Consider the following 15199-nt stretch of genomic DNA (forward strand, 5'->3'; position numbering starts at 1 on the left):
TCTTTTCCAGGAGACAAAGTGACAACACATGCTATTCCTTAGCCTTCCATATGTTCAAAGCCATGCTGTTCTTATAACTGACATCCGCGAGTTTCAATGAAAATAATTCTAAGACAAGAAATATCTTTAAAAATGATGGTCGGCGAATTGTAATAAGGAAAGAAGTTTATGAATTTTTCATCTAACATTCATCTTTCATCTAACATTTTTCAAATTGCAAAACTAAACACCGCACTTTAACAATTTAAATGGTTCTCTTTTAATTTTTCGCAAAGGTTTCGTAGGGTTGCAATTTTGTTTCGTTTATCCTTAGACGAATAATTACAGCAGTAGTTTGATGAAGATTCATGAAGCGGTTCATGAGAAGAGGTCATTAAACGTGTTTATATTTTTTAGCTAAATTGGTCCCTATCCCCATTTGTAACAAATTAGCAGGAGACCTTACGATATTGTTACACATCGAGTTTGATAAAAATCCATTACATTTTAGTGGTTAATGCGAAGAAAGGCATATCTACTTTTAGCTATAGTGGTCCCTAATAGGGCCCAAGTTCCTATATAAATAAATTTGGAAGAGGACCTTATAATGATGCTCCAGACCAAGTATGACAAATGTTTATTTATTATTTTTATTTATTTCTAAAATAGGCCAACTGATCCCGCTTTAAGAAATGCATATTCGCTATTCACGAATCTTTGGACAATGACGTCAAACCTATAAAAAGTGAAGGTCAAGCAAAACATACAATATGTAATTATTTCAATATTTCTGTTTCATAAGCAAAGTTTGACCGTAGTCATGCAACGTACCTTCATTTCAGTGTAATGAGATTCAGTTATATATAACATATATATAATAAAACAGATTTCAACTAAGTTCAATATTTGCATACCATACTAAAGAAAAATATTCATATATAATAAATCAGTTAAATAATTTATAACAAATATATCAAAGCAAACAAGTACTCATTTTAATATGCAATCTGAATAAGTCACAAAAGCAAGAAACCTTTTCATATGCAGACGACAATTGTAACAAGGAAAATCTTTTAAAAAGCACTTCTCTACATAAAAGACTTTATCACACCCTTATTCATGTGATACGCAGACCGTATTCAGCTCTTTCTTTAATTTGATATATGTTGGTATTTGAACAGGTTTTTATCGTATTTATTAAATTTACTTATCATTTTGAGATATATCAATATTCTTGCTAAATATATTGAGCCAAAGTTAGCTTTAAAACTGTGAACAGCGTCGTTTAGGATAAACGCTTTGTCTACATTTCACTCAGCGTAGCACAATCAACAGAGTGAAAGAAATTGACACTCTCGTCCAATCAGGCAGAGTGTTGCATAAATCTTCCATTTTGATAAATTATCTATAATGCGTTATCATGTAGTTTGATTTGCAAACTGAAGTCACGTGGCATAGGTAACGAAAACGAATTTAGACGGCGTTCGCCGAAAAATATTCCCTACTGTACACTGTATTGCTCATTGTCTTTTACGGTTTAAATTAATCTTAATTGGAGGTAGGAAAAACTATTTTTGCAAAATTGAAAGAAGTGTTTTTTTTTGTTATATTAGTTTAGTACACTGCAATGACTATATATGCTGTAAACGGTGTTTGTTTGTTTGTTTTTATTTTAGAACAGGGACACTCGGGCTAAGACATACTTAAACATCTATATATCACACGTTTAACTTCTTCTTGAATTTATAAGATAAAACGCAAGGGTAGTTTTCCCGGAAGCATAGGGCACCTCACACACAGCCATAAGGCAATGGCATAAAAAATGCCAATGAAATAAAAATAGGAAATTGCTTAAATAGAACATGAAGATGCTACTTTAACTGGAGAAATAACGAGGATTGTTTTCCTTTCCACCATTACCCGGAAGTGCTGCTTGATTACCAATTTAGTACTTCTGTTCCTACGGATTTTATTGCTTAGATGAAATTTAAAACTTGCTTTATGTGAACGCTTCTTTAGCTATAAGCAGATATGTACTTAGAATTAAACATTAAACTTAACATTAAATAAAAAAGAAAAGGAGAAAAGAAAAACAAGATGCAAAACGCAGATAGCACAAAGCAAGAATCCAGAAATAAAAATAAAATGAAAATGAAAGCTGTCCCATCAGGATTTAATAAAATGCAGCCGTATCCACTATTTAAATCTAAAATATCGTAGAAACTGCTTTATTTGGATGTCTTCATAGCTATAACATATGTGTAGACATGTATATTTGTTTTAAAGGAAAACAAAAACAAATCAACTAGCAAAAAGCAAGAAGTAAGAGCGAAAACAGGTCGCACTGGGATTCCATAGTCCGCAAATGTTACAGATTAAGTGTTCGAACATCTAGCGATTTAACAGATTGCGTCTTCACATGTCGAAACCAGACTTTGTTATGTTATTAGTTTCACCTCGCTGAATTAAGTATGAATATGTTTAACGACATCTCTTTGATCCTGTTTAAGATCTGTGTAATATTGATGGTTATGTTAAGTCAGACATACTGGATACAGCGTACTTTCAAATAAAACTGCGCAACATTTTGTCATAATTTCTGTTGACAGAAAGAGTTGAAATGAACACCAAGGTCTGTTTTCTTTCGCTATTCTTATGCTCATATATCACTAATATTAAGGCTTTTGGTTCTTATACGAGTTCGAGTTCACCTACCACTTCAACTTCAATTTCACCACCCGGGAAAAACACCACTGAGGCGTCTCCGGAGACAAGTTCAGCACCCGGGAAAAACACCACTGAGGCGTCTCCTGAGACAACTTCACCACCCGGGAAAAACACCACTGAGGCGTCTCCTGAGACAACTTCACCACCCGAGAAAAATACAATCGAGGCACCTACTGAGCAATGTGGCTGTTTGGATGTAACAAAATTAGACAACGATATAGAACATATATACAACAAACTAGCGGAGATACTGGAACAAGGAACCAATGTGAAAGAAATACCTAACATAAGTGTGAAAATTGAAAAGATCGTAAGTGGAATAAGAAATAAAACTTGCCAATGTTCAGACAGGATTCATCTTGGGGAGATGGCAGAGGAAACCCACTCGAAAATTGATGCTGTACTTGCAATATTAAATGTAAGCAGAAATTGTGAATGCGATGATGGAAACAAATTGGAAAAACACAATGCTGATATACTTGCTAAGCTTGATGAACTTGTAACAATGGCTGATGCAATAAATAGTGGTATAGAGAACAGCAGAAAGGATAATTCAGATATAAAAGCTAAACTAGAGTTTATTGTAGAGGGTGACGCGAGCAATGACAACTGCAATATATCTCACATTGAAGAGGACAATGATCAAATCAAGCTTACACTTGACGAGATTCTTGGATACCTGTCTACTGATGATGTAAAAGAATGCAACTGTGAAGGACAACTTCGAATTCTATATAATAGAATAAGTGAAAAATTAGATGATATTCTGGTAAAGATAAACGAGACTGACCGGCAGGACAGAGCTGGCAGAAATGGATCAGTGCGGTTGAACCTTGATGAGATAAATTACAAACTAGATCTGATTATTGAACACGATATCACTGGAGGAAAAAAAGACAGTGAATGCGTTAACATGAATGATCTGGAAGGGGTTGTGTCTCAGTATTGTAATGATGGTGGAAGAAATAGGAAACGAAACAAGGGAAGAAGGAAAGGAAAGGATCCAGAACAAGAGGACAAGAAAAAAAGAAAGGGAACGGAGGAGAGAAGTAAGCCGTTTGCTTTAGGATTTAACATGGTCATAGAAAAAAGACAACTAGATGATGTTTGTTTACAACTTAACGCGTTCTTTGAAAATAATTGAAAAAAGTTTAGTTTTGACAGCATTTGTTTGTGAATATAATAAATTTCTTGGCATTTCTTCTTCTAGGAAAGAACATAAATCCAGTTATTCGTAATTTTCTCAGCTTGTTTCAAATCATTTACCGTAAGCTTGTTTCTAACTTCCTTTACCTAACACCTAGTTTACTGAGATTTTTTTCTTATTTCTTATTTGTTGCTTTTTCAAGAATGTTTTATATTTTACAGGACAACCCTGGGAAATACCGAAAAAGGATGTAGACGATTTGCTTTTTGCTTATAAAGGTTGTATAGAAAAAGCCATGAAAGACCTTCATGAATGGTTTGAGGACAAAAAGTGGGGAAGAATGCCTCCCGAAGTCCAAAAAATAATGATCACATTATACTGCAAAATTGGCTTTAAAGAACTGAAAACCTTAAGAAAGATGAAAGCGTTACTTGAGGTAAGATGATATTAGACCGGTAATATTTCCAGAAATTGTGTTTTATTGATGATTTATAATCTTAAGTTAATTATACAATACAGGAAATACGTCCTCAAAAGAAATCCAAGCCAAACTCTGAAAATTTGGTGATATTTGAGGACAGCTTCCTTTAGAAAGAAATGTAAATTTATCTAAAATAAAATCAATTAAACGAAATATTAGTATCATTTCTTTATCCATATGTATGCATCACATAATAAAGCAGTTCAAGAAGCATTTTATAAATAATTCCCATAACTGTTTATGATTTTTTAGTAAATGTCAAGTATCCCACCCATCTGTAGTAACATTGTGAATGCATTTTTGTTTTATGAATCCTCTATGAATGTTTTGTTCTTGTTTCTGACTTTGAAATGCACATGTGTGGTGCTCAGCCCCTTTTAACTTCAGTACTGACAAGTTTGTTTTAGAAATATGTATAATTTGGCGACCCGAGGCTTTTTTTGACAAAGATGGTAAAAAACTAAATGTAGCCTATTATTCCTTGTTTAAAAAAAACAAACATTTCGTCACCTTAGTGCAAAAAGTGAATAAGTGCTTCTTTAAGTCAGTGCAGTTATCCACTTCTTGCACTGAGGTGACGATTTATGCTATAGCAGAACAGTAGCAGAACAATACAATCTCAAAAATGTATCATGATATTTTTAGGACTTTTTCCTGTTTTTTTTTTCCTTACATATTACTTATTCCACACCAAAAAGTTCATGCTGGAATTCGTTCAACTCCAAAACTTAAAATTACCAGCCTATATGAGAAAGATAAGAAAAAAACAACTTTGAACTGTAAATAAATGAAATAGAAAGAAATGTAGGATTCTACAAAGTTCTACACATTATGCAGCAACAATGAGTGTCATAAGGTCTCTATTCGGCAATTGCAGGCTTCTGTTACCTTAGGAAAAAATTTAGATCCGACCGTCTACACGGAGATAGAAAAATCTGTACAAACATTATTTTTTTTTTACACAACAATGAAATCCTTAATTCTATAAACATCAATTATTTTCCAGTTGAATATAAAGGTCTTTAAAATACATCTACCTATTTTATTAAAAAAAAACCTACACGAGCAACAATACGAAACTGGCCCCTGCGACTTAACAATCACCTTTATTTGTGTTTAAAATAACTGTCATCTCTTGTTGTACAAAGATTACAATGAACATGCCCAGCACTGGAATAGGTAACTTGCTGACATTTCTTAAAACATGCATGAGTTAGATAATAAAGATGTAAAGTTTATAGACCTTGACCCTTTTCCCCCAGGGGAATTTTCAACACTATGATTTTCTTAAACTTTATTCTAGTTGGCATTCATAGACAAAAGTTTGCAAGTGTTCGTTCGGCCTTTAACGAGTTACGGAGATATAAAATACGTTACCATGCAAATTTGTATTTAATTCACAATTTATGCTAATATAATATTATAACATGCCAATTGTTCAATTAATCATAATAAACAAGACATTTACATATGTAAGTGTATTCAAAATTGAAATTATCATATGTATATATCATTTAAGGTGAACAAATGTTATGTATTATCCGTAACTTACGTTACTCTGTTTGAAATTAATAGAACATTAAAAATATATCAACATAATTATATGATGTTTTTTAAGTTATAAAATAATGATAATGGCCAATACACAGTTCAGTAATTAATGTAATTAAAATACAACTACCCCCAGTGTTAACTGATTCAATATGTCAAGAATAATACGTTACCTTTCCAAAATATGCCTATTTTGTTTAAAAAAATATTTAAAATTTGGTATTACACATATGGTTAGGATTTTTATACATCGGATTACAAATTAACATCAACAGACATAAACAACATTATCAAATAAATGTATATAGATTTTATAATTAATTAGATAATATTATTTAAATGGATTAAGAATATATAGCTCTTTGCATGTACCAGTATGACTGCATATCATAATTATCAGAAGTTCAAATAAATAACGTTACAATGCGAAACACTATAAACCCTAAGGTATGACCTGTGACCTGGGAGACCACAAATGGATTCCTTGTAGAATCAAGCATAACAGGATTACCCTGCTGGATAATTAACATTGGCGACATCTAATGCGAAGCAGACCACCAGGACTTCCTTAAAACAGACGAGATTCCCCGATCGAAGATTAATTACTATACAAGCAGTTATTCCACACACATCGTATAATAACAAGAATTAAGGTCATGGGATACCCTGACCTAAGCACATAAACTTCTGGGATGCATGCCTAGAAAAACAAACCAAATTATTAAGGCCCTTGGATACCCAGAGCAAGGACCATAATACTGACACTAATGAATACCAGGGGCTACACATACTGCATTAGTTCATAAATTCCTAGGTTGCACGGAGAAACCAATCTGACTAAAGTACTTGATCTTCTAAACGAAGATCTGAGAATGACCTATTCACATTCGTCTTCTGTATATTTTGGATTTCCAATATTGCTATTCTTATTTTCGCAAATCTATTTCTATTTGAACCAATCAGACGGCTTGTTTCACAAGCATTTGGCTAAACTATCAAAATAGCGTCGAATGTCAAAGGGTGAGAAAAATGTGCAGTCAGTCCGGGGCTCGAACCCGGAACCTCTCTACAGGGCGACTGCCCTACCAACTGAGCTAACCGGCTGTCTGATCAAGTCCGTACCATGATCTAGGCGTAGTCGCGATGTAGTCGCAATGAGAATTGTAAATATGAAAAACCCAGGCTAAATGTAGATTTTTAAACTAAAGGCTCTGACTGGCTACCGTAAGGGTCGTAAGAACGAGGCTATCAATAGCACGTCTTCAGATCTTATGTGCGTAGCATTAATTGGAGCTGTACTTTGGTCAGATTGACGGAGAAATATACCAAATTATTACGGTGCTGCTATACCCGGGGATGGGACTATCATACTTATACTAATGTGCACAATGGGATACCAATTCTCACCGATTCTAATCGTTACCTTGAAAAACCGGATCAGTAACGCATGATTTCGGATCAAATGGAGAGATTTTGGTAAGAAAAATGGCTTTTTCAGGTATTTAGAAATTAATGTCAGAGACGGCATACAGCGCTGGATGTGCTCTGAACATTATGGAATACTCGTTGCTACTTGTTTTCCAGTAAATTTAGCACTTTTCTCAATTGCTTCGGAAAACCATGTGAAAATAGCAGGTAAACAATGCAATGATTCAGAAAAAGCGTTATTTCCAGTACGTTCTCTGATTACCAATTTCGTGTTGTCCCCGATACATTTATGAAACAAGTTGGTGCTACAAAAAAAGAGTTAAATGTTTAAAGGCCAATGTACGGCGATTCATGACTGGACTGTGATCAGTAACGCAGGAGCTAAAGGATCAGCGACTGCAAAATGTAGTAACGCAGGAGCTTCGGATTTTACTTCTGTGTTCTTTTTCATCAATTACTCAGGGAAACGTACCATTATTCATTTAATTTATGTTTCAGAAACAGCGATAAGTATTTTCTCCTGATACTGTTTTAGTCTAAACAGCTATATATTGTGTTTTATATAGTTAATCATTCTTCTGAAACTCCTTGAAATACTATTTCTGTAAGAGCAGTAATTCGGTTGCACTGTGTTCAAAATGTTTCAGACATGTTTTGTACAGATAGCTATCTCCGTTTTAAATTATAAGCACGATGGCGAGAAAGCCATTTTCGAGAGATTTTTCCTGAGAACAGAATTAAAATGCTGTTTCTTGGAACTACATGTACTGTTCATTCCACAGTGTAATTTTATGAAAAATTTCCCTTTCCAGACTAAAAGTAAGGCAAAAACTTTTGATTCTTGACGACAATTACAGACTTTTTGCTACGAACTTTATTCAGTGGTAAAATCGACAATATCTGACTGAAGAATTACGGGATTAGCAATTCTTTAGCAGAAGTAGTTCAATTTGTCTAAAATATAAATTATCATACTACTGCTTTGCAAGGTATTCCCTCAAAAATCATGGCCTGTAAACACTAGTTCTATCTCTTTTTTGGAGGTGAATTGAAAAAGAGTTAATGATACCTCCGTGGCAGGGTGATAATTACTGGAAGTATAGGAATTCTAAATGTAAGAAAAGAAGTAGGGTGAGTCTTTCATTAGTATGGCTTCGTGCTACATATGCTATCAAACATGTTCAACAAAATCAAACCTGAAGGGACATATGAAAAGACACAAAGACAAAATTTTCCAGTGTAACAGACGTAATAAAGCATACTATGCTGGCGAGCTGATGTAAACCTTTACGGAACACGGAACCCAATGGTATGTCCACAGCGCGGAACGCTTTTTATTGCAACCAGTATAATTGTATACCTTAAGAATCAGTACTGGATAAATTGGAGCCATCCTGTTTGTTTGTTTATCTATTCAGTTTCCATATACTTCAATTTAGTAGCAACATATGGCGACATGTCTTTTGTCAGAGTGGAGCATTAAACATCTTTTTAGCTCACCTGTCATATAGTGACAAGGTGAGGTTTTTTGTGATCACCCTTCGTCCGTCGTCAGTCCGTCCGTACGTGCGTCAACAATTTCTTGTCTGCATGATAGTGGTTTCATTTATGATTTTATTTTTACAAAACTTGCACACAACTTGTATCACCATAAGATCTCGGTTCCTTTCTTGATTTGGCCAGATCCCATCATGGGTTCCAGAGTTATGGCCCCTGAAAGGGCCAAAATTATCTATTTTGAACTTGTCTGCACAATAGCAGCTTTATTTATGATTTGATTTTTACCAAACTTGCACACAACTTGTATCAATATAAGATCTTGGTTCATTTTTTTTTAACTGGCCAGATCCCATTATGAGTTCCAGAGTTATGGCCCCTGAAAGGGCCAGAATTAGCTATTTTGACCTTTTCTGCACAACAGCAGCTTTATTTATGATTTGATTTTACCAAACTTGCACACAACTTGTATCACCATAAGATCTTGGTTCCTTTCTTGAACTGGCCAGATTTCATTATGGGTTCCAGAGTTATGGACCCTGAAAGGGTCAGAATTAGCTATTTTGACCTTGTCTGCACAATAGAAGCTTCATTTATGATTTTATTTTAACCAAACTTGCATAAAACTTGTATCACTATAAGATCTTGGTTCCTTTCTTGACCTGGCCAGATTCCATTATGCGTTCCAGAGTGATGGCCCCTGAAAGGGCCAGAATGAGCTATTTTGGCCTTGTCTGCACATAAGCATCTTCATTTAAGATTTGATTTTAACCAAACTTGCATAAAACTTGTGTCACCATAAGGTCTCGGTTCCTTTATTGAACCGGCCAGATCCTATAATGTGTTCCAGAGTTATGGCACCTGAAAAAACCAAAATTAGCTATTTTGACCTTGTCTGCATCTTCATTTATGATTTTATTTCTATGATCCAATCGTAGGTCCAGGAGTTATTTTATATCTGATTACCTCCCCTGGTTATAATTAAAATGGATTTGTAGCAGTATGTACTTTTAGGACTTATTTGAAATTTTATTATTGTCATTAGTTGGACAATCAGGGTAGATAACTATGGACTGATTTTATGTCAAATTACCTCCCTTTATTTCAAATTAAAATTGGTGTATCTCAGTAACCAATGAAGATACTGATTTGAAATTTCATTTATGCCAACAGATGGACTTGGACAATCAGTGAAGCTACATATTGACTGAATTTTATGACAAATTACCTCCCTTTATATTTTATCTAAATGAATACACCTTAGCAGTTTCTAATGAGATTGGTTTGAAACGTTTTTCATGTCTTCCATGGTAAGAAATCGTCATGTTAGATAACTCTTGATTGAACATTATCGATATGAATACTTTACTAATATATTGTTGTATAGGCTTGTACTCAGTATCATCTGCATGCATATGCCAGTGCATAAAAATGGATTTATCTCGGTAAATATTTATAGAGCTCATTTGAAATTTCATTATTGTCTTTAGTTGGACTGAAGCAATCAGGGTAGATAGCTATGGACTGATTTTATGTCAAATTACATCCCTTCGTTTCAAATTAAAATGGTTGTATCTCAGTAACCAATGAAGATACTGATTTGAAATGTCATCTGTGCCATCAGATGGACTCGGACAATCAGGGTAGATAACTTTTTGACTAAATTACCTCCCTTTATTTTAATTAAACGAATATATCTCAGCAGCATCTAATGAGATTGGTTTTAAATGTTATTTAAGTCTTCCAGTGTAAGGAATAGTCATATGTTAGTACAAAAATGCAGCATTCGAGCCTAGGACCCTCAAACTTGGTATGGAAATTGGCCCTGACTAGGTCAAAAGGGGCTGTTACAAGAAAATATTTATCCTGATGATATACAATGTGTATACCTATGTGCTCTATGTCAAAACTTGATTTTGAGCTATGGCACTCAGATGAGTGATAAGGCCATCATGACCCTTTTGTTTGATCGTGTTATTCTTTGTGCTGCCACTACTTATCACTGTTTGATAGATAAATTCAATGAATATAGTTATGTTTCCTTGTAAATTGATGAAAACGAACACAGAAGAAAACTCCGAAGCTCCTATGTAACTGTATTTTGCAGTCGCTGGTCCTGTGTCTCCTGCGTTACTGACTAGCACGGTCAAATTTTGGATTCGCTCCACCTGTTCGGGAGTTATGGCCCTTTGTTACTTAAAAGCTCTTGAAAAGTGACAAAAATCACCAAAACCTCCTGGGGAATGACTATATTTCAATATTGTATTGACATTTGAACATCTTATTGTCATGGGCGTCACAGGTCATAAAACGTGGGACTTCCCAACAACCGATTTCTATATTTTTATTCCTTATATTGATATAACTGTTTTGAAGTCTGCGACCTTAACAACTCGGCTACGGAGGCTCCCTGATATAATTGTTCTTCTACTTAAAAACGCCTGAAAAATAACAAAATACCCAAAATCCAAAGAAGGATGTCTCTTAAACAATAAACAGAAATTTGAATAATTTCTAACGACGAGGAACGTCATAAAACCACTGGGCTACCTCATACCAATTTCGCCTATTTTTGGAGGTATACATGAGTGATATATAGGTGACATAATGAAGGTTAGGGGTATTTGACATCACTTTCAGGGGTAGCATAAAATATTGTGCTTTTCCACGTATACATTGCCTTTTTACAGTCTTGCACTCCAGAAAATGAACCATTTTACCGTCAACAGCATTTTTTCGTAATGAGCCCGCGAGCCCATCCTATTACGAAATAAGTGCAACATGTAGGATGCAATAACAAAATGATGTTTCCTATAAAATTTCGGACAAAATCACCATTATTATAAGTTCCACAATGCTTACACTATATTGTACAGAAGGTAAATTAATAATTATTTACATGTATGCGTAACATAATTATACGTTATACCTTGCATATAATGCGATGTCACAGTTACGAGACTGTAAAAGGTACTTAATTAAAGGTACTGTTAAAAATCTTGGAAAAATAACACTTAAGCCTACTGAAATACTTGAAGCATGAAACTTTTATAGGTAACAAAAAGATTTAGATCTAAACATGTTCTAAACAAGGCATGCACCTGTTAAAGCTTAAGTTTCGTGATCTAAGTATGTTCTACCGTGTACCTTGAAAGTTACAGGGGTTCCAAGTTGCAAAAAGATTCCTTTATGTATCCCCCTTCCATTAGGTCATCTGTTTCTATTGGCAAAGGTTTGATACGGCGAAAAATTATTCCTTTGGGTAGACCTATCCGCTTTAACAAGCAAGCGCGCTACCATTGGGCCACCGAGGCTCACAAAAGTGGTAAGTATTTAAAAAAGATGCGTAATTCGCCTCAACCTGGATAGCTGGTTTTTAAGATGCGTTGTTATGCCATTGCAATTCAAAGAATAGAATAGAGTGAATTAAGGTGGCTTGTCAGTCTTCTTTGACGTCGGTCGACGTAATAATGGTCGAATTTAAGTAAAGGTACCGTATTGCCCTGATATTTGGTATTCATATAAAAGGACACCTCTCCTTCATTTTGTGCGATTCAGATCTTTTATATTTCTTTTCGTGTCTAACAATTAGTCAAAAATAAATTTACCTTTAAATTTTGTTAAAAAATAGAAAAAAAAAATAATAAAAAAAATTGACTAGCTTGCATAATTATACTAGAAGATAGGTAAGATGGTAACCCACAGTTTCTCTTCTTTCGGCTTGGCAGCGTGTTGTAGTGGCAGTAGTGCTTCGCTTCGTAATGTTGCAACAACCCATTTTGAAATTCGACATCCTGGTCACGGCACCAAAAATTTTAGAACGTGTGTAACGTAACGAGTCTGAACGTTTTTGTTTTTTATTTACACAGTAGAATATTTCGTACATAACTTTAGTAAATCATTTTGTATATAATTTCTTAAGCCTGGTCTTAACAAGTGACATATCTTAAACCTAACTTAATATCTATAAAACTCATTTCCTAGTCTCTGCGGGCAAGCGGCCCACAGCAGGACTGTCCTATACCCTTTCTGACTATCCGAGATATATAAAACAGCAATGTATAGCAATTCTCTAACATCAGTTATATGCACTGTCTGACAATTTGACGTATAAAACGTGTGGGTTTGATATAATAAACAATTACATAAATGCATCATATATCAACTTGACAGAATGTACTTGTTATATGTCCGCTAATGTACTTCTGACCTTATTTGACAAGTTAAACAAATAAAATAATATTTGATTATTTTACACATGGTCTATTAAATGTAAATTTCAAATTAAACGAACGTGATTTACCCTCTACAGCGCTTGAAAAACATATTTCTCGTGGTTTATCACAGCATGTCAGAGAATCAGAGTATCACATGTACTTTTTGTCACTTCTGGGGGAATAATGACAGGGAAAAAAATGCGCCGTAATTATTAAAATATTTTAGGGGAAGCTTGCGTCGAAATACAAATGAATATGTCATCAACATCATAAATGTCACACACGTTCATGAAGAAAATGGCATAAAACTCATTGTTCGTTTTAAATTTTAAATCTGATGAGTTGAAGGCAGATCGATTCCATTATAAGGCAGAACTTTATTACGTGTAATTGTGTTTTTCTGACGTGATCTAACTAAAATAACTTAAAAAAATATTTTCGATTGTATCAGCTGAAGCTAATATACTATGAAAATGACATTTAAAAACATAAAGCAAATCAGGGACAAAAACCCTAGTTTTCACAACATTTAAAAAGAAGCACCTTTGAAAGAATACAAACACAAAACAAAAGCAAAAAGCTGTAATACCCCTGTCACACATACGGCGTGTACCTGTCCGTACTTGTTCGCATCCTGCATCTTTTTGTTCCACGTTTTTCACCAACATTTCCCTAAGACGTACCAAGACATACTGCACCGTACTTATCCATGTCCTCCCCACCACAGATAAATCCCATCCGCACCGTACCTAAATGCACGGACATATCCGTATGTGTGACTGTAGCTTAAAATAAGATATACACCATCAAACCCCATGATGCCCGCCCGCTTAGCTCAGTAGGTAGAGCGTCGGTCTACGGATCGCGGGGTCGTGAGTTCGATCCTCGGGCGGGGCGTATGTTCTCCGTGACTATTTGATAAACGACATTGTGTCTGAAATCATTAGTCCTCCACCTCTGATTCATGTGGGGAAGTTGGCAGTTACTTGCGGAGAACAGGTTTGTACTGGTACAGAATCCAGGAACACTGGTTAGGTTAACTGCCCGCCGTTACATGACTGAAATACTGTTGAAAAACGGCGTTAAACCCAAAACAAACAAACAAACAAACAAAACCCATGATAGCCTGTCGGAAATAACTAGGTCACTAGGTTTCGTAATTATAAGGGACATTGACTTGCCCTAATATCTACTCAATGTTACCAATTATGCTCTGAAAAACGGAAGAACGAACATTCTTAACACCGTTTGCTGTACTGCTATATACGCTGAATCTACATAAACTGCAATACTTAGCAAATATGTAAAAAGCCTCAGTACTATGTCGAACAAAACATTCAACATGCAACGCATTTCAGTAAGACCTATCGCGTCATGTTAGTTTTCTTGTTTCTTACAGAGAGGAAATTGGATATCTGCAGCTCAAGAACTTGAGAAGTGGTATAGGGCCAAAAAGCTTTATCATGATGATGCTGCAAAGAAACTCATTGAGAAACTTAAGGCTTTCAAAGGGAAGATGGCGCCAAAAGAATAGCCAGATGTCACAGTGACAGACTATGCATCTGATAATTTTAATGACAATCGTTTTAATGAGTTTAATAATATTTTAGAGCTGGGGCAATAAATATGAACACTGTCTTGGTTTCACTGATTTTTCAAATATTATGTTTTAGGTCTGTTTTAAGGGTGTAAAAGTTTTAATCTAGCGGGGTAGAATTAAAGAGGTCATTAAAGTACAACCATTAACAGACCATCTAACGGAAAGACAAACATGGCATTTGGCTTCCTTACAGACGTGATAACTTGAGAAGTGTATAAGTGAAATGGCATTCCGTCTAAGCCAGTGATGCGTGCCATGTGTCACAGACCTTTCACGAACAGATTCGTTTCAACCGATTTTGCTGTTGTTTGCTAGGTTACATTCTATGTCCACGAAGAATCTTCCCTTAATGCGTTTAGATTTGTTTTAACCGACCAATTACCGGCCTGGGCATGGGCTCCAAGTGCCGTCCTTGCTGCCATACTGTATTTAAAGCTTGAAAAGAATTAAGCATAAAAAATTTAATGAAACTGCATCATGTATAGTTGCTTCTCGAAGACAGTGAAATATAGAGGACGCGGAATGACGCTGACGCTGACACCGTGGTGAGTATGATAGCTCTCAATACACTT

General features: G+C 35.0%; 1 protein-coding gene across 1 annotated transcript; it reads left to right on the forward strand.

Annotated features, from left to right (window-relative positions):
* Positions 1 to 2537: 2537 nt before the first annotated feature.
* Positions 2538 to 14663, forward strand: LOC123529520 (uncharacterized). Its single transcript, XM_045309887.2, has 3 exons — positions 2538 to 3755; positions 4075 to 4289; positions 14427 to 14663. Exons 1-3 carry the CDS (start codon positions 2600 to 2602, stop codon positions 14559 to 14561), a joined length of 1506 nt encoding a protein of 501 aa, XP_045165822.2. The 5' UTR covers positions 2538 to 2599; the 3' UTR covers positions 14562 to 14663.
* The last annotated feature ends 536 nt before the right edge of the window (positions 14664 to 15199 follow it).

Source organism: Mercenaria mercenaria, chromosome 13 (assembly GCF_021730395.1).
Source record: "Mercenaria mercenaria strain notata chromosome 13, MADL_Memer_1, whole genome shotgun sequence".
NCBI lineage: Eukaryota > Metazoa > Mollusca > Bivalvia > Venerida > Veneridae > Mercenaria > Mercenaria mercenaria.